This window comes from Pieris rapae, chromosome 18, assembly GCF_905147795.1.
Source record: "Pieris rapae chromosome 18, ilPieRapa1.1, whole genome shotgun sequence".
Taxonomy (NCBI): domain Eukaryota; kingdom Metazoa; phylum Arthropoda; class Insecta; order Lepidoptera; family Pieridae; genus Pieris; species Pieris rapae.
This window is the reverse complement of record NC_059526.1, coordinates 5,445,322-5,465,415: the sequence shown is the minus strand read 5'-3', so window position 1 is coordinate 5,465,415 and position 20,094 is coordinate 5,445,322. Positions and strand designations below refer to the sequence as shown.

Genomic DNA, 20,094 nt, shown 5'->3' with positions numbered 1-20,094 from the left:
TATAGAGATTTAAGCGTCGACTATCACTTTGACAGTTAGTACATGCCAAAATATGTGGACTTTAAAACTCAGTGAATAATAGAATAAAAAAACTAATGGATGTTTTGTTACAACTTTTATTGCTCTGTATAGTATATCAAACCTAACAGTCGAAATAGAAAACCACATTACATTAAGAAATTATTCCATATTTATTCTGTAGAATAGGTCTTGTGATTGTTTCCAGTTTTCCGGATTTGTAGGTCGTGGAAGTAATAACCCAGTACAGCAATGTAACATCACTCCAGAATAACAATGACAGTTGAGACATTCATTACGGATACAAAATATTACTTAAAGCCGTATGATTACAAGGAAAATTTAACCCAAAAGACAGTATCGTAAGGAATATTATACGATGCCAGCAACACTTTTCCTTCTTCTGAGCATTAAAGTTGCAACGTATTCCTTACGTTCATTATTTTTATTCTAATTGTACAACTCAAGCATATTTACATAATATAAACTTCTTAGTAGAGAGAAACATAGTTTCAGATATATTCTGAGCCAACTATTGCCAGTAGATCAAGTTACGCAAGTGGAAATACATTGGCCATAGAGTCTAGATATAATTGGAATATCCCCAAGCTATTGGAACCCAGGCAAGCAAACCAGGCGTACAATGGCAGTTGATTTATTTATTTATTTTTAATTTAATACGAGTAATTTACAATGAAACGGAACGCACCAATCGTTATGAATGTTAAAACGATTGGTGCGTTCCGTTACATTTTTCCTCCGTATACAAATAAATACCTCCGTATTTTAGGGAAATACTCACCTACGATAATTTAATTCGCGTCATCATCCATCAATACATAATAATATTTAAAGCTCTTAACCAAAGATATAATATGACAGAGGAAAAATTACTAGTGGGAAATCTCTGCCCTCTAAACAACCATGCCCTTAGGGAAAGGCTTTGTAGCGTTATGAAAAATGCGTGGTTTCCGTATTAAATAAGCAGATTTTTATGATAAAGAATGCGGAGCGTATGTAAAATGAGAAATGGTCCCTACACTCGTAACATTTTGTTTCCTTATCATCGTATAAATGTTATGAAAATATTTAAATATTGTTTTTACTATCTCGAATATGTTTTCTAAAATGGTATATCTATATTCTTTGATTTTCTATGCTATGAGATTCTTAGAAGTATTCCAATTATGATTAGAAAGGATTAGGAAAATAAAAAAGTAGGCCATATAAAATGAAATTAAAATAAAATATAATATATTCATGTTGATAACTTAATGTACACTTAAAGTCTTTAAAAGAACGGAAGAGAAATTATTGCTTCTAAATTTACATCTACTGCTAGTTCTCAAATCAAGGCCGGCCTTTTAAGAATTGTTCAAAAAGTATTCAATACATTTAACTAATTGTGATTCAATTTATTTAACTAAGCCTAATTTGGTTGTGTTGTGTGATGGTGTAAAAATGTGGGTATGTACGTGATGATGTGTATGTGGGGTATGCTCATGATGTAGGTGATTTTGCGCTATGGATATTCTTAATACACTTTTTAACTACATTCCGCGATAGCCAAAACAAGTCAAGGCTTATTTAGTGGTCATTGTATGTCCGGGCTGCGCGATACAAAACTGAGTTATTGCAGAGTTAGTGTTGATGTGAAGAACATGAACCAAAACACTATTACGAGTCTTTTAGGCAGGAACAAGAAAGGGCAACTTTTCTGGAAGGGAGCTGCAATTAATTTTATTTGAGATAATGTCATGTTGTAGCAATAAATCATATTGGTTTCGTCAAGATTCTAAAGTATTAATTTATAAGATTCGCTATGTTCGCGTTATTTTCATGACAGCAGAATAAAAATTAAATATGTGAATTATGTTCACTTGTGGATTGATTAACCCCAGTTTTGATAAGCTTCATACAGTGCCAGTCCCGCACGTCAACGTCCGGTGACCGGACGTTATTTCAGAACCGGAAAATCGCCAATCTCCGATTCTACATATTTTTACGACGTGAAATGTGTTGCAAGCGTGTGCAACTACACAGTGAGAAACAAAAATCCTGCCTAATTAAATAGTATTTGAATAGTAACATTATGATTCTAGGAGTCATGCAATTCTATGTAACTACATCTTGCTTCCATATTTTGTAACCTTCCTTAGTGATACCGATGTTTTTGTATGCAATTTCGATACATGTAATTATATCAATAACCGTAGGGCTGATGCCGCAACCTTCTGATCTGTACCAAAACGCACCATTGTGTTAACATCGGCATACCATGGCACAGAGATATTTCAATAAGAAAAGTATTAATTTTATTAATCAATTAAAGACACAAATGCAGAAGACTACACTCACAGATGATAGTTTGGATCGCCACTGGATTATTATATAACCAGGTGTAATAATTTCAGGATAATTTATAATGAACATTGACTATAAGAGTTCCGCCGGAATTCGCCTATTTTTAGAAAATCGTCAGTCTCTAATACACCTACAATATCTATGTTTTACTGAGGAGGAGTCAATATACATAGATATAAAGTATATACTCTAGTAATATATTGAAAGATAGAAAAAGAAGCCAGTTTAATAAAGCCTTATAACAAAACTTATTAGTTTTTTTATTAATCAGCCATCTAAGTTATATAATTGACGTTACTATGGCTGTCGGTAACCTAAAGACAAGATGTTTATATGATTTACGAATAGGTGGCGCTTTTTACAACAAAAAATGAAGAAGCCTAAAAATAAAATGTTTCTATGCAAAACAGATAGCACTTTTCTAAACTAATCATGCTAATATCAAATTAAATCTTGTATAAGTTTGAATATTACACATATTACATTTATGAGTAATTATAGCGCCCATAATTTAATTACCAGTGTTATTATGTCAGTGAGGGATATTAAGGCTAATTACAAAAAAAAACAATGGCACTACAATCTTTTTAGGTCGGGGCCTCAGATTTCTGTATCTGTTTCATGAATATTTGTCAATCTAATCGGTAACTATGTGATCAGCCTTCTTGTCTTAAGGTTTCCTTTACCATTCAAGCAAATGTTAAATGCACACAGAAAGAAAGTACTTTGGTGCAGTCAGAGCCAACCTACTACCCCAGGGATGAGAGTCACACGGTGAAGCCACTAGGCCAACACTGCTCAAGGCTAATTACAAACCAGACCCAAAAATTACTTGTTATGTATATAGAAATATAAATATCTCTACAAATATCAAATATTATTACAACAAATTTATTAATATCATACTTGATAACTTATGGAAATATTTTCTAAAATAGCCAAGTACATCTCACCAAAAAGGTCATATTTCTATGCCCCTTATGAAAATATAGCACCAAGAAAAATTGGTAATTTAGTTACTTATATAATAATTATATTTAATAAAAACAGCACTGGTGTTTTACTATAAATAATTGCACAACAATCTACTAGCACATCTTTATTAAACTCTTGTTCACTTAACATGAGGGGAACACAATAAAACTATATCTATAGACCTAAAGCTAAGTTTTATCACTCTATTTATTTACAAATAATATTACATTTCCTCTATTAACTTAAATCGGTTATGTTGTGGTTTGGGTATGATATTAAAATACTTCTTAAAAATTACTTGGTCACCTCTTCCACTATAAATTCTTTGAACCCATGTATGCTCCCAATTTGGTTCAAATTTTTCACAAGTCACCACAACTTTCCCGGGTTCCATAGCAAACAATGTGCCATTACGCCCCATTCCAACCTGGAAATATGAATTATCAATTTAATTCTTGAAACTAATACTCCATTTTCTTTTTTCACAGAAATGTCAGTGCATGTTATAAAAGTATTTTTAAGACTTTCCCTTAATGTAGTTTACTAGCCTTGAGACTGTTGTCTAGACTATTAGGCCTTCAGTTGCTCTACTACTATTTTAAGTTTTCTAGTGTAGATTAATTATTTCACTTACATTTAAACCTGGATGGAATCTTAGGTTTCTTTGAGTAGCTAATATATGTCCTGCTTGCACACTGTGCCCATCTTGAACTTTCCAGCCTCTATGCTTTGGTTTAACTTTACAGTTTGTATTTCTTGTACTGCCTCCAGTTTTCTTACTAGCATATCGAACTATGTCTGTTTGGCGATTATTTCATATAAATAATAAATACAAGCAGTTATTTAACTTTGAACAAATAAAATCTAGTAACAATAATACTAACCTAAAAATGGTGAAAGGGGTTTAGTTGTCATAAAAAAATTCCACGACATATTTGTTGGATTAATTATTGTGAATAAAATTTGAACACTATAAGTTAGTATTGAAGTATTTAGATTATTGACAATAAATAATATTTTTTTAAATAATTTGATTTGATGTTTCCCTTGTCCTATTTTGAATTTTAAGAAATGTCAAATCGCAAAATATGTATTATGACATTGATATTTCAATGCGGAAGACCTAAGGACAGTGTTGCCAATGGTCTTGGCGACATACCCCTAGACTAAATTGATATCTCCCCAGAATTCAGAAATCCCCTAAGATGCCCTCATCAGTTGAAAAAGAAACCCCCTAAAAAAAACGCGGGAAGTCTTGTAGGCGGGCTCTTATATGGGTAAACTTTTAAAAATTAAATTGATTTGATATTACAGAATTAAGTTAAGTTATTGTTGATTATTTTCAGTTTTAGTTTGTTTTCTTCGCCTGGTAACTTATTTCATTTTATTATGTGTAAATAGTTTTTTTCTCTTGGCGTCAATGTTGGAGCTTGAGGACTGTGGAGGGCCATCCCTCCAGGTGTCCCATGTCACAGTCACAATCGCGTCGGGAATAGAAACGGAAGGTTCAAATTTATATAGATACAGACGGTAAGAGAAGGGGTTGGATATGAGAAAAAAAAACCACTCCCATTCTGTTGATTAATAATTCCGACCGCTTTCTCTCAACTTCTTGCTTTAATCTCTTCAGTTGTTCGCAGTATAGTTCAGAATTGATACTCCTGCCTGGTGGTAACAGCACAGAATGAATAATGCCCTTCCAATCGCACCACACACACAGCATTGCAAATTAACCCGAGTTTCGCCACAGTCTGTGAATTGTAGCCTAACCTATTATTAATTATTATCATTAGCAATTATACAGTATTTTAATAGTATGAATATATATATATATATAAGACATACAAATATATGGAGTGATCATATTATACCGGTACATGATTATCTATTGAACCATTTATCTTTGTAATGATTGATTTAAAAATAAGTTTCACTGCTGACAGTATACTTTGTATGCATGCACTTTTTTATTTAACCATGCCTTTTGTTTACTTTAATGTATTAAGGTGTATAACGATAACACAGATTTCGCTTGAGACAGTTTCACTTTTTGACCTCTTTTCTATGATAAAATAATACGTAGCTACATGAATAATGAAATTTAATTTCGAATACTTACTGTTAATGTAGCCAAAAATAAATAATTAAAAATGACACTCGGAGCCAGGTAAGATATGTAAATAATGAATAATTTGAAATAACGTATAAACCTATACTTGTATTGTAATGCGCGTTCCCAAGACCGGAATAGATGTTATGTATATACAATGAAACAAACTTACGAAATTAACAGTCTCGATTGAGGATAGTAACGTGTAGGTTGTATATTTTACAATGATAACATTATCGATTGCCGTCGCGCTAGTTTTAATTTTAATACTATCGTGGTTAATACTTCTGAAAGAAAAAAAATCTTATAATATACCAGGACCCACGCCTCTACCTCTGGTTGGAAATGGACATCTTTTTCTAACAAGAAGAACGCGTAAGTGAAACGTACTAATATTATGAAATTAGTGCTATTAGTAATGACCTACCTATCAATTATTTTACGTTTTTATTAAAACGCGTTTCATGATATAGTAATTATGTTTATTAGCCTTTGTTCTCTGACAATGACATCAGGAAGTTTTGATTATCATTTTTGTTTTTAATGTAGTAAAATCTTATACCACATTAAATAATTAATTATAAATTGAAGCAACTTTGTGTTAGCGTTATGCGCGGCGCAGTAGTTTTCATATAAGTCCCAAGTCGAATCCCAATTTATTATTTCGCGTGCAGATTTCTATTGCTTTAGTTTCTTATGATGGTTAGATATCGCAAAACTATCTAACAATCATAAGAAATTAAAAAAATTAAAAGGGAACTAATTAATTTTTTAAATTAATAAATAGATAATTGAAACAGATGAACAATAGATAATTGAATTGCTGAGAAACAAAAAAATCTGATACATATACTTATTTGTTGAGCGAAGAAAGCAGCAGCACTGGCATCACCCGTGCTTTTTACCTGATTAATTTTGCTCTTATTCTTACGAATGCAAGTTATAATTATTTATAATTACGTACCAATAATTAATGCATTAACTAGGGCATTTCATGGCCTAAATTTAACTTAGTTCATAATGTCTTTTGGTGCCTCTCTTACTGGTGTAAGTCGTCAGGACAACAACTCTTCCGCAATACCAGTCCGCCCCGGAACGTTCCGTTGGCTTATTATTAATTATCCTTAGGGTCTGTTTCACAATGTCCGGATAAGTTCCAAATAAGCTATTCATTACTTATATTTTGTAGGAAAACAGTATTTTTGCGTTTCACGACTGACAGATAGCGCTATACGTCATGAAATGCGAAGTATCTTATTCGAAACTTTTATCTCTCACATAATTTATGTGTTGCATAGCTATTTGGCACTTTATCTATACATTGTGAAACAGGCCCTTAGTATCTGAACTTTACTTTTGATTATAAATGGAATCAGATGTCAAAGAAATTATGTTAATATTAGTAACTAGAATGGTAATTCTTATCGTGAAGACCTTCTGAAGATAATGTTGAAATTTGTATTTATATAATAATTATCTAAGTAATAATCAAATCTTATATTAGGTTATAATAATGTATACTGAATTATACTGAAAAGGCTTCATGTCACGAGGATTTTTTTACATAGAATCCCTAATACCCTACAAGCAAAGCAGCAATTCGTATGATAATAGGTACGTGTGAAAAAATTTCCACACGTATTTTAATACGAATTTACTTTTCGACATACACTATTGTTAAAGCAAGTCGACTAAGCTCCAATGTTAAATGATTGGCGACTTAAAACCTGTCACAAACTGTACTGATTTTATGTAGGTATGTACGCGGGAACCAATATTATTTACAATTGCATAAAGTCATTGTAACTTAATCATAATTTACTTTATATTAATGACTTGCTTTTACTGAACTGCATATTAGTTTTAATTGAGAAATATTGAGGGTTGGTCGTGCAAAAGGGATATAAAGGGACAATGATAGTATTTTTAATTGCAATCGCGCTTTTGACAATTTTTTCCTGGCTATCACTTTTGAGGAATACAAAATCTTATAACATACCGGGACCTATACCCCTGCCTTTTATTGGAAATGGACATTCATTGGTTCTGAAGAGAACAGGTATGTAACAGCTACGTTTCACGAAAAGAGTTTTGTCTTACATCCAGTCCGAAAAATATAGACCTTCATTGAATTTCGTAGAAATAGCAATGTAAGTTTAATTATTAATTTATAATTAGATATAAATTAATGATTGAACAAACTTAAAAGTATTTATCATATTCATTACAGTTTATTAATGTAAATGGCCATATCCGTCAAGTTACAAATGCGATTTATTGCATTAGTAATAAGTGCATGTGTATATCACAATAAACAAACAATAATACCTACTCTTTTAATTGTGTACAGTGTAGGTCATCATCCTTAAAAAATATGCGACTCTTAATTACAATATTTCAAAACGAATCTATAATGGCAAAATGACATGTTGATTTAACAATACTTTTTTAATGTATGCATAATGGCGGTGACACATAAAAAGGCTAAATAATACAATTACGTATTTAAATAATTTTGTCCCGCTGAAATTGCTTCATAAAGTATTCAATAAAATAATTAGATATTTAACTTAAACTAAAAAAATAAAGTATAAATAAAACACTAAAATATATTTTAAATGTATAATGCTGTCAACCTTAAATACATTATACAACATGTTAGTGTCACATTAAGCAGATAGACAATAATCAAACGCCTGAATTAAGTGGCACATTTATATTAAGTATGTATTATATTAAGTATACATTATCTGGCAAATTGTGTTCAATGAACTTAGATATATGGCATACCTATAATGATAACGTCACTAATAAAATAGAAATATTATAGTTCCCACCATATACAGCATGAATTTAGTAAAGTATAATATTATAAGCGATTTAGTTATATTATAATACTGATTCGTTAAGAAACAGTTTCAATGAAACATTTTGGCCAATGGACTTGTATCCTGGTTAATGTTGCCTTTATTATTCTGTAGAAAAGGATCAAGAAAAGAAGGAGAAAGTATATTTATGTTTTTGGTGGTTATACGCATGTATCTTATATCTTTAATCTTTAATTTTCGGCTCCAATGATTTTCATGAAATTTAGTATACGGGGGGTTTCGGGGGCGATAAATCGATCTAGCTAGGTATCATTTCAAGAAAATGTCATTTTATTCGTGTTTTATCACACTCATGATTTTTTTCTTTAAATAACCAGTTCATATTTTTTTATTATTCTGTCGGTAAAATCGAAAAATATTATTCATATTTCGTCATTTAATTAGTATGTAATTCGTACTTATATATGATTTCCAAAAAATAATTTATAAAAAAAAGCTCGGTCATCCAGGTACCGAGGCATTAATTCAAATACGAATCTGTGGTAGGGTCGGCAATAGCGCATGCGTAATGCGTGTGATGCGGAAATGTTTTGCAAGCTTTTGGCGCCAATAACGTTTCGCTCTTTTTAAGGTTATGCTTTATAAAAAAACTTTGAAGCGCTAATTATATTAAGTTACAAGAAGTAAGCGTTACGATCTTACAGTTTCTTCTTTTATTGTACATTCATACACAATAATATTACAGTGATAAATGCAAGTTTGGCATAATGAGGTGAACAAAGGTAACTCCTGACTGTCCGCTGATGGCTTTTTCTTTTTATGTTTAAGTCCACGGCGGATCCAGGGGAGGTCATGGGGGGTCCTGAGCTGTTTCCAGGACTCAGTTGGATCACTAATTGAACATAATGATTTTATTTCAATATTTTGTCACCATCCAGATTTTATGTTACAAAGGGTCTGTTTCACAATGTCCGCATAAGTTCTAAATAAGCTATTTATTACTTATTTGTAGGATAAAACAGTATTTTTGCGTTTCACGACTGTCAGATAGCGCTAATTGTCATAAAATTCGAAGTATCTTATTCGAAACTTTTATCTTTCGAATAATTTAAGTGTTGCATAGCTATTTGGCACTTTATCCATACATTGTGAAACAGGCCCTTAATATCTTCGATATTTAATTAATTTCATATAATCTAAAAACTTTGTATGATGGCTTGACTTGACCTTGCACTTGGTTTACGTTAGCAATGACTAAATGATTTTACCACATACCATATTATATATCGTTAACTTTTCGGGTAACTAATATCGTAGCTGATTATTATTATGTAGAAACAAATTGATGGACGGTTCTTTCCATTCTAAGAAACAAAAATCGACGACGGTTCTTCAGTGGTTGAGGCTAACGCAAGATCTGAGGTCAAGTCCGATAAAGAGTGCATTGCATACCAATTGTCGTGATGATAGTTTTATTTATTTGTTATCTTCAATTTCAGTGAATTAAAAATATTTGCTTACAATATAGAACATAAATGTAATAAGCTATAAGAACTGATAAAAAAAACTAACACATAGGGTGTAATAGTGTGAGTGTGAGAATGTATGAATGAGGTAGGTGAATTTAAAAACTACGAAATAATGTATCGTGTATGCATGAGGACCAACTATATATTAAAGCCGCTTTAAGCGAAGTAAGCTTGCATGATATTGTATAAAAAATACTTTTATATTTTATAGAATTTCTTCCTCTAATGCAAAGATTTCAAAGGGATTATGGAGACGCGGTCCGGGTTCATTTATTCCACAACCCTTATGTGCTGTTGTATCATCCAAAGTACATTGAGGTGAGACACACTAAAATTTCATTCACACAGATAAACGCATAACATCATTTGTCAGACAAGGATAGCGAATGCCGCCTGTATGTAACCCTGCAGTCGGATCTCGTACTAGGAATAGGTTGCTTAAGATTGTTAAAATTAAATTAATGAAAAAGACATATAAATCTAAACCATTTAAGCTTAAAATTCTTGGAGCTCTGACAAGTTTTTATTCATTTGTTTTTTATTATTAATATGATAATCGGCTTACCGTAATGATCGTAATTTTAAGTACATACATATCATGGTGAATAACATCAGTCGGTACTGTTAAAAATTTGACTGTTTAAATCGAAACTGTTTTATTGCGCATTAAATATTCGCTCGAACGGTGAACGAAAACATCTTGAGGAAACCGGCTTGCCTTAGACCCAAAAGGTCGACGGCGTGTGTCGGGCATAGAAGGCTTGTCTATCTTGCCTCTTGACAAATGATCGTGGTCACATCTGTGGTATTTTTAAATCTGAGGCCCAGACTTAAAAAGTTGTAGCGCCTCGTTTTTTATTTCGAAACTGTATACAAAATACTAGCAATCGACTTATTAATTTATGGAAATTTCTAAGATTCGGGTCTAGCGCGTCTGTATTAGTATTAAGTACTAAATAAAACTTCGTCTAGCAAAGAACGAGTGTGGCTACAACTCTCTAGGGTCTTGTCTGTATCATAATCATTTATTTCATAATAAGCAAGTTGGCTGGGTCCTTTAGTGCCTAGCTCCATATCGATTAAGAGTCTAAATTCTAAGGCATCCCGGTTTCGGAATGTTAAATGTTCATATAGTAATAAATTCATAGGTACACAGCCGTGATTCGAATATGGCCTTACCGAAGAGATGCTCAAACAACAAGTTTTGCATTTCTTTAGGATAATTATTGTAATTGAGATAAAAATTATATTGAATAATATTAACAATTAACTTTAAAAAAATAAAAACTTAAAACCTTAAGCGATCTCTTCCAGGCACCCCCATTAATATTTAATTGTAATCTAGTATGTATGTTTTGTTAAAAAACTACGTTTATTTGCATGAATAATTTTGTATTGCAATTTCAGCCGTTAATATCAAGTACGGAATTAATAACCAAAGGCAAATCATATACCTTCCTACATGACTGGCTTGGATTTGGACTTCTTACTTCAACGGGTATGTTTATATTAAAAAAGATGTTTCATTGATGACCATGGCGCTCAGACATCTACCGACCGGAGACAAGGACCGGAGAAATTAAGCATTTTGTTATAATATGTAAAGAGCCTATACATAGGTATCATCGTTCCAAAAGTACTACCGTTTGCCCCCTGTTCTATAAAAAAAATAATGGTCATAATTGGCCCGTCTCAGCTACTAAGGTAGAGAAGTTGTATATTTTTATCATAATAATTTTTCTAACGTCATTGCAGTGTAGTCGATTGAAGGCATCATTAGAATATCAATACTTTGTATTATAATTAATTTAATAACCACTTCATTGTATAACAATCTAAAACAAAAGTACAACTCTTCCAGTCAATGTCAGGAAAAATAATCAACAATAGAAAAATGCTTAAACATTACATAGATAATAGACAGTGTAATAACTCAATCATTTTCAGTATAATTAAATTAAAAAATATACAATGCAACTACATATTATATTTTTTAATTGATTTTAAAAAATCTAAGTTCTATACACAGTATTTACAATTTTCTTAACCAACATAGTATTAATAAAAATAATTAAAATTTAATACAAAAAATTCAAAATAAATTTTGTGTGGCAGTGTACCTAATCGCTGGCAGCAATTTCTCGCTGTATTGCGATACTTATTCGTTGAGCGAGGAAATCACCAGCTCTGGGGTCACCAATTCGACTTAGGGTCCTTCAAGAAAAGAGCGTATCAATTCTTAAAAGGCCGGCAACGCACTCGCGAGCCCTCTGGCATTGAGGGTGTCCATGGGCGGCGGTATCACTTAACATCAGGTGAGCCTCCTGCCCGTTTGCCCCCTGTTCTATAAAAAAAAAAAATACATATATATTACACAAATGCACGTATTTCAGGTCACAAATGGCGCGCGCATAGAAAGTTCTTGACGCCCGCATTTCATTTTAATATCTTGCAAAATTTCTTACCTGTTTTCATCAAAAACGAAAAGATTTTGATAAACAAACTCAGAAATAGCTACTGCAATGAAAAGTCATTCGATCTTTTCCCCATAATCGCTCTCACCGCTCTTGATAATATCACAGGTAATTAATAAACTAATATTTAAAAAAAATTATAAATTAATTAATAGAGTATACTAATCTAGATTCCGCCAACAGCATCTTTTGCGTGAATTTTTATATTAAAGGCCGGCAACGCACTCGCGAGCCCTCTGGCATTGAGAGTGTCCATGGGCGGCGGACGGTTGTATCACTTAACATCATGTGAGCCTCCTGCCCGTTTGCCCCCTGTTCTATAATATAAATAACATTTTGAGGTACCCGTTCATACTAAGTAATAACTGTGATTTGTAAAAAAACAAGAGTTTTTTCAGAGTCAATAATGGGTGTTTCCCTGAATACACAAGAAGATAGTCATTCAAATTACGTGAAAAGTATTGAAACGTAAGTAAATATGTACGATACATATATACTTTACTATTCACACGAAATATCGCCAAGGTTTCCTTATCATATACTTTCCTTTATGATAAATTAAACTGGTTTAGCAAGTATTATATAAATGCAGACTAACTAGGTACATTACATAAATTTTAAATACTATATTTCTTGTCTAAAGTAAGACTTTATAAATTTGACTTTTATTTAGCTGTAAATAATAAAGTTTTCTATCTATATAAAATAACATGAATCGCATGAAATATTGCTTAGCGCAAAATTGGAAGACTTATAGACCGATACAAGTGTATTTATTGTATTCCCCGAACTCTGAGGAAGATTTTTTCGAAGATAATCTTTATGTATATAATTCTTCTAATTCTTCTGTGAGTATGTATGTCACTGAACTTCTCTCAAACGACTGGACCGATTTTGACAAAAATTTTTGTGTGTGTTCAAGGGGATCTGGGAATGGTTTAGATTCACAATTTTGTCCGCTGGACAATATTTTTTTAAATTAATTTTTAATGTATTAGTAGTTGTTGATTTTGGAATGTTTTACATTGGATCCCACAGACGGCGCTACCATCGCAGTGTCAAATTTTAAATAATATTCGAATTTTAATTTTAGTCTGTCCCGACAGTTAGCGATCAAAATAAAAAAAAAAGTTTTGTTATCATTGTGTTATTGTAGACCATGTGCTGGATCGTTAGATATTGTCATAACATTTGAATAATAATTTTCATAAAAATGGTCCAGAATGTTTTAGATTATTAAAAAAAGTTTGAAATTTTCAAATTAAAGACGTGTAGACAGGACAACGTCTGTCGGGTCCGCAAGTGTTATATATATTATATTGGACACCTGGTGCGACACGTCAGGACCATCTTGGAGTGGAAGATAGAAGGCAGGAGAGGAAGATTGGCTTACATAGATCAGATTAAGGAAAAGGCTGAGGTCGTGACGTACCAGGAGTGGAAGACACTGACGCAGAACCGCACTGAGAGGCAATTAATCCTCAGACAAGAGCCCTCTGAAATTTTATGATGATATATTATATAATATTGCCTTATAATACTGTTAATTTGTGGCAACAGAAGATAAAAATTTAATTGTTTTTAGGTTAAGCCAAATCGTAGCATTAAGGATGCGAAATCCATTCGTAGCTGAAGAAGCATTGTTTCGCCTTACGCCATACAAAAAATCACACGACGAAGCAATAAAAATATTACACGGCCACACTAAAAAAGTGCTTGCGATACGAAAAGAGGAATTGAAGCAGGCGAATATCGAAGGTCTTCCTGAAAACACGGAATTCGGTAATGTTAAAAATTATATTCTTTTTAAATATTTGAATTTCGAAAGTATTTCTTTTTCTTTTTTTTCTATGCAAATACTTTTTAATATCTGTGGCAGATATTGATAGGTACTAAACGTGTAAGGTATATTGCCTAAAAAAAAAAAAAATAACTTGTAAGGCCATACTTACTCTGATATTTCAATATCTCTGCAATAAATGGCTATGATTTTTTTTATATTCCAAAAAAACTGGACCCTAAGAAAGCTTACCTCCTAAGGTCGATTTCAGTTATTAATTAAGATTTAATAACATGATGTTGTACTTATAATCGTATAATTAATATTAATAAGCGTGATGTGAATTCTGGAAATTTTTAATCAATTTTTGATTAATACTTTAAATCCGATGTTCACGGACAAAAAGAACTGTTTGGCAGTAAAAACAAGGATGTTCATTACTTTTATAATATAATATGTAGTTACAATTAAAAACCTAACTAGTATGACCTCTTACTGACTTAAGATGATAAACCGCTGCCGGTACACAGGCACAGGGACAAAAAATTTTTTTATTAATTTAATTTTTTTTTTAATTTTTTTTTACTATGTTAATTTTGTGTACATTGTATCGATTTAAACGAACACTAAAAACAAAAAGTCTCTTAAATTACATTATGCAGATAATTAGCACGATTGCCATTAAAACTTATTAATGTTTAACTTTGTGGTTTTGTAAGAGAAAAGAATTTGCAGCATATTAATGGTTTTGCGTCATATTATTTTTGCAGTCTATTAATGTTTTGTTTAAAATATATGAATGTTATTCCTTGGATTATTTTTGGGAATAAGTATATTCCCTGTCCGCATGCAGGCTATTAATAGACACATCTAAAGTTATTGCTAAATATATATATTTAATGTTAATATGATACTTATTCGGATATACAGATAAAAAAGAGAATAATACTGTTTTTTGATATGTAGACGATACAGCGAGGATATCTACTTCGCCACGTTCTATTGTTTTTCACCGCTATGTAATATATAAATAAATTTAAATAAAATTTTACCACATTAGACAATGTCTAGCCGTTTCTGTTTATAAAAAAAAACTATTGTTACGTTATATCTGAGTGGCATATAAAATTGGAATTTATTAATATTTTATCACGAAATTTTAGCTTAACAGTTTGACATTATTTGAGAATTAATTTTCGTTAGAAAACAATGTTTTCGGCAGTTCAAGGACTTGAACTTGGTACAAACTGATTAGTCCTTATCTTCTACTTGACATTTGACCTTAAGTTGTTTTAAATAATTAATTTATTAAAATCCTCCCATTCGGGCTTTGGTGTGGCAATTTCTTCCCCTTCACCCCCTTCTTGTCAGCTCTCAAATATAATACTCTATAATAATTATTAAAACTTGAATGGCCCGACATATATTTGTGTGTTAAAATAAATAAAAATATTATTTAATATATTTACTAAACTAATAAATATTCAGTTATGTATTTATGCATGGATAGTGGATACATATAACAATACGTTAACCAAATGTTAACTGCTGTACAAATTTTATGTTTTATAACAATGTTGAGTCTAAGAATATATTTAAAGCATCGTAAATTTAATAGTTTTTACCACAAATTAAAATAATTAATATTTTTTACATTATGACCCAAGTCCACGTTAAGCCATGGCTATGCATTGCTAACCCTTTTTAATATTATCTCATATATATCAATTAATTACTTTAATATCAAAGACAACGTATACTATACTCATGCTACTTTATGTAAAGGCGTTAAACAGGCAAATCGCGTTACGCCAATATCCAATAATAGGTTATTGGATATTGGCGTAACTCAATCCATTTTTAACCATCTAAGATAGACATCTTAATCCAAATATTGGTAGAGGTGTGCCAATAACCAATCGACTGATTGTAATAACCATCTGTCGATGCAAGCTATCCATGGTAGGTCGGATCGGTGTATATGGATAAACCTTTGTAAGAAAATGACAGATCAAGTGTGCCAAAATCCTATCTTAAGATTTTAACTTGGTTTGTATTATTTATATATTAATTATTAAAATTTAATTAAAATTAAATTAAAATGAGTGTAAAGAGCGAACAGATTGCATTCTCTCCGCCGCCAAAAATGAATTGTCTTCCGTAGGGTTTGGTTATTGGGATGCAGATAGAAGATCGATCGACTGTCACGGCCACACAGATCTAAACACGTTTTTATATAAACTTTTTTATTACAGGTATAAAAAATAAGCAAGCATTCATCGATTTACTATTACTTTCCAAAATTGATGGAAAACGAATCGACGAAGAGGCTGTAAGAGAAGAAGTTGATACATTTATGTTTGAAGTATGTATTTTTATTAACTTTTTAAAATGAATTAGAGATTAACAACATTGAACATAAATAAAATAAATATTTTTAATTATTCGTCAGATTCATAAACTAATTGATTAATTCACGTTTGACGAGTGGTCATTCTAATATAGTCTAATTTCGCTTGTAAGTCTGTGGTACAATGTATACAATCTGCATTCTATCTTTTTAAAAAGCAATAAAACCTTATTTCTAATTTTTTACATTTTTAGCTTCTATATTGCACTCCAGCCAAATCATATAAGTAATATTACCAAGGGTTAGTGGAATAGTGATTATTTTGTTTTTAAAAACCTCTAAATTTTACCCAGAGTTAAGTCGTCTTTTAGTTGTTGATATATACGAATAGCATTACATTACAAAAACCACATTACAGTATTTTTAAATAAATTTTGATATCTTGACGTTTGAAGGTCAACAACGAACCTCAGCGTATTTTTTTCATTTCGTAGAGCCGCTCTGGCTTAGTGGTTTGCTGTTTTATAAAATGCCCCTTTTTTTGTCCGTTAAAAATATTTCTTTAGAAAAAATCGAGATTAGAACATTCTACTCAAAATAACTGGTTCGTTCATAGTCCATTCATGGTATAACAGTCATGGTCCTTCATACGTTAAAGTTTCTGCCATTTTTTATAATTCTGATGTAAAACTATTTCTCAAAAATTACTTGCAATATGATAATACAAAACCAAAAAATAAAATATCGGCGTGGAAAAAAATTTACCGTCACATTTTTACGTTAAGCTACGCTAAAATTACCACGGTTAATTCGAAGTGATTCGAAGACATTAATAAAAAAAATATATAATAACGATAACAATGATAGTAATAATTCTATCACAATTAATGAAATTCTGTAATAATTTAAGTAGTAATAAGGTGAAAGGAAATAATTGTATTATGTATTCATGTCTATGATAATAAAAGCCTCTTGTTAAATTTAACTTTATTTAGCCAATTTCTGTTAGCCAAGTTGCATATAGTTTTTCAAAAAAATAATACTAAGAAGTCTGTACACTAGTACACCCACAATTTTTTTTTATTACATAATATAGAAAATAAGTCTACATTAACTAGGAGTCCCCCCCAAACATAATTTTAAATACACGAGTGAACCCGTCAAAGTCACCTTTGTATACACATAAAGGTCGAAGCTCAACGACGTCTATGTAAAACGTCTTTTTGAGGTAGAAGCTATCCTATTTCTATTATTATTGTTTTCTTTTGCTTTCTTATATACATTCGCGGATGCTTGATGGATCCATACGATTTTTTTGATAGAAACCATCCCCTCGGGAGTTGTGTGCTGTCACTCGATTGTAAGTTGCACTAACACCGGGCTAACCAGATCCAAAGCTTAACCTTTCTCAAGTTTTCATGTCAGTTTTACAGGTGTATATCCTTTATATAGTGATATAAAGTATAAGTAGAGCAGTGTTGGCCTAGTGGCTTCAGCGTGCGACTCTCATACCCTAGGTCGTAGGTTCGATCCCCGGCTGTGCACCAATGGAGTTTCTTTCTATGTGCGCATTTAACATTTGCTTGAACGGTGAAACCGACTTGTCTTAGATCCAAAAAGTTGACGACGTGTGGACGACGCACTGCAGGCACCTACTTGCCTATTAGATTTTAAAATAATCATGAAACAGATTCAGAAATTTGAGGCCAAGATCTAAAGAGGTTGTAGCGCCACTGATTTATTTATTTGACCTTTATATAACATACTGTCCTTATTTAAAAATATGTTTAAGAGCATAAATAAAATAAAATATTAAAAATAGTTTAATACCTCAGGGTCACGATACTACAACATCTGGTATAACATTCACTTTGTTCTGCTTATCGAAATATCAAGATATCCAGGAGAAGGTATTGCAGGAGCAGAGAGAAATTTATCATGACGATCTCAGTAAGGATCCAATTTATAGGTAATTATTGTATAGAGAAGGTGAATTATCTAAGCATTAAACTCAAACTCAAAAACTCAAATGTTGCTACAACCAAAACATTATCTATTAATTCCTTGTATACATACATTGTTGGTATTACTCTTCTTATATTTAATTATATATAGTATTTTTGTATAAATTTATAAACACATAATACGGTTGAAAATCCATAGCGACTCATATACATAGGAAATATGGTCATAAACGTTTAATTAGATTCGTTTTTAAATAAAAAAGCGTTTAAAGTAGGATATTTCTAAGAAATAAATAAAAAGCAATTCTTAGCCAATGAATTTATTTCGATTATATTTTAAAAACCTTAACTGTATCGTTCTTTTCAGTGACTTACAAAAAATGAAATATTTAGAAACAGTAATTAGAGAATCTTTGAGATTGTATCCTTCAGTACCGATGATTGAACGAATGATTACAAAGGACAGCGGTGAGTCAATTTCACGTTACTATTATTATATAATAGGAATGGTACTATGTGGACTAACAATTTTACTTTGCACTATGAACGCTCAGCCTTAGCCAATATTTTACAGTGTAACTCAACGCTAATCAAACTTGCATGGAGATGGTCACGTGACCAACCGTTATAAGGATCTCGCTACTAGGGGCTTGAGACGAAATCACTTTTCAACACCCACTAATCGAATTCCTATGGAAATGACATACGGGGTCACGCCTGTCGAAAAGTGGTTTTGTCTATGCCGTAGTTAGTAGCCTAATGTATAAAATTCGCAATGTTTCTTTACAAACGATTATATTTACTCTATCAGAACTGGCTGGTCTCAAAATTAAGAAGAATACATCGGTTATTATGGACATATTTCACATGCAAAGACATCCAGATTTATATGACAATCCACTGGAATTTCGGCCTGAGAGATTCGATTCTCCGGCTAACGCTGCAAGGAATCCATTTGCTTGGCTAGCATTTAGTGCTGGACCGAGGAATTGCATAGGTAAGTCCATTATCTTATTACTGTCTTTATTATATAGAAAAGCGGGTAATAGTAAAGGGAGCAAAGTTCTTTGTTTGTTAGTACGCGCCGGCCTAAGGGAGCTGTGTAGATACATACATGATATGCTGAAGATTAAATACGTATCCTGGACGTAATAAATTAAATAGGTATTCTTCAAAATATTCTTTGAGTAAATAAGGCACTCCATTTCTGGTAATATAGACAAGAAGATATTCAGAATTTACGTCAGTAAAGGCAAAATTGAAAAAAAAGTTCTAGTTTAGGTACTTACTACAGTGATCAGTATAGCAAGAACTTGTTCAAGCAGACCACTGTTAGAGCTCTGGATACAACCTTCTAATATATTAGATTTTGGCAGAAATAAAAAATAACTAATACTATGGATGTCATTTTAGAAAATTGTATTTTTATTCAAATACTAATTTATTATGTAACAATTTTTTATGATTGCAGGTCAAAAATTCGCCATGATGGAGATGAAAGTTGTCATAGCAGCAGTTGTCAAGAGTTTTAACATACTGCCTGCTGACATGGAGCCAGCCCTATGTTCAGACCTTATTTTGCGTTCTGAAAACGGAGTTAAAATAAAATTAATACCTAGAATAGGATAAAATATTAAATATAAATTATTGTAATTTTACGAAAATATATGGTGTTTGTTATCATTCAGTGTTTTAATCGGAT

At 31.7% G+C, this 20,094-nt stretch overlaps 2 protein-coding genes across 3 annotated transcripts; one reads left to right on the top strand and one right to left on the bottom strand.

The window, feature by feature from the left end:
- Positions 1-3,466: 3,466 nt before the first annotated feature.
- Positions 3,467-4,429, bottom strand: LOC110994505 (50S ribosomal protein L27). Its single transcript, XM_022261173.2, has 3 exons — positions 4,242-4,429; positions 3,992-4,155; positions 3,467-3,784 (listed from the first exon to the last, which is right to left on the bottom strand). The coding sequence occupies exons 1-3, from the start codon at positions 4,288-4,290 to the stop codon at positions 3,581-3,583; spliced, it is 417 nt and encodes a 138-aa protein (XP_022116865.1). The 5' UTR covers positions 4,291-4,429; the 3' UTR covers positions 3,467-3,580.
- A 1,206-nt stretch (positions 4,430-5,635) lies between these two features.
- Positions 5,636-20,075, top strand: LOC110994523 (cytochrome P450 4d2). Of its 2 annotated transcripts, none has more exons than XM_022261202.2 (11): positions 5,636-5,842; positions 10,036-10,142; positions 11,232-11,322; positions 12,218-12,406; positions 12,697-12,766; positions 13,884-14,080; positions 16,334-16,443; positions 18,264-18,397; positions 18,760-18,860; positions 19,204-19,389; positions 19,864-20,075. In XM_022261202.2, the coding sequence occupies exons 1-11, from the start codon at positions 5,692-5,694 to the stop codon at positions 20,019-20,021; spliced, it is 1,494 nt and encodes a 497-aa protein (XP_022116894.2). In that variant the 5' UTR covers positions 5,636-5,691; the 3' UTR covers positions 20,022-20,075. The 2 variants fall into 2 exon arrangements, with proteins under 2 accessions (XP_022116894.2, XP_022116895.2); XM_022261203.2 differs by lacking the exon at positions 5,636-5,842 and adding an exon at positions 7,330-7,526.
- Positions 20,076-20,094: the final 19 nt, after the last annotated feature.

Excerpts from the sequence above, each read along its gene's own strand:
- LOC110994505 (XM_022261173.2), bottom strand. The coding sequence starts at position 4,290 with ATGTCGTGGAATTTTTTTATGACAACTAAACCCCTTTCACCATTTTTA. Across the intron at positions 4,156-4,241 it reads ACCCCTTTCACCATTTTTAG|ACATAGTTCGATATGCTAGT; the intron begins GTTAGTATTATT and ends ATCGCCAAACAG. Across the intron at positions 3,785-3,991 it reads GATTCCATCCAGGTTTAAAT|GTTGGAATGGGGCGTAATGG; the intron begins GTAAGTGAAATA and ends TCATATTTCCAG.
- LOC110994523 (XM_022261202.2), top strand. The coding sequence starts at position 5,692 with ATGATAACATTATCGATTGCCGTCGCGCTAGTTTTAATTTTAATACTA. Across the intron at positions 11,323-12,217 it reads TGGACTTCTTACTTCAACGG|GTCACAAATGGCGCGCGCAT; the intron begins GTATGTTTATAT and ends CACGTATTTCAG. Across the intron at positions 19,390-19,863 it reads TGGACCGAGGAATTGCATAG|GTCAAAAATTCGCCATGATG; the intron begins GTAAGTCCATTA and ends TTATGATTGCAG.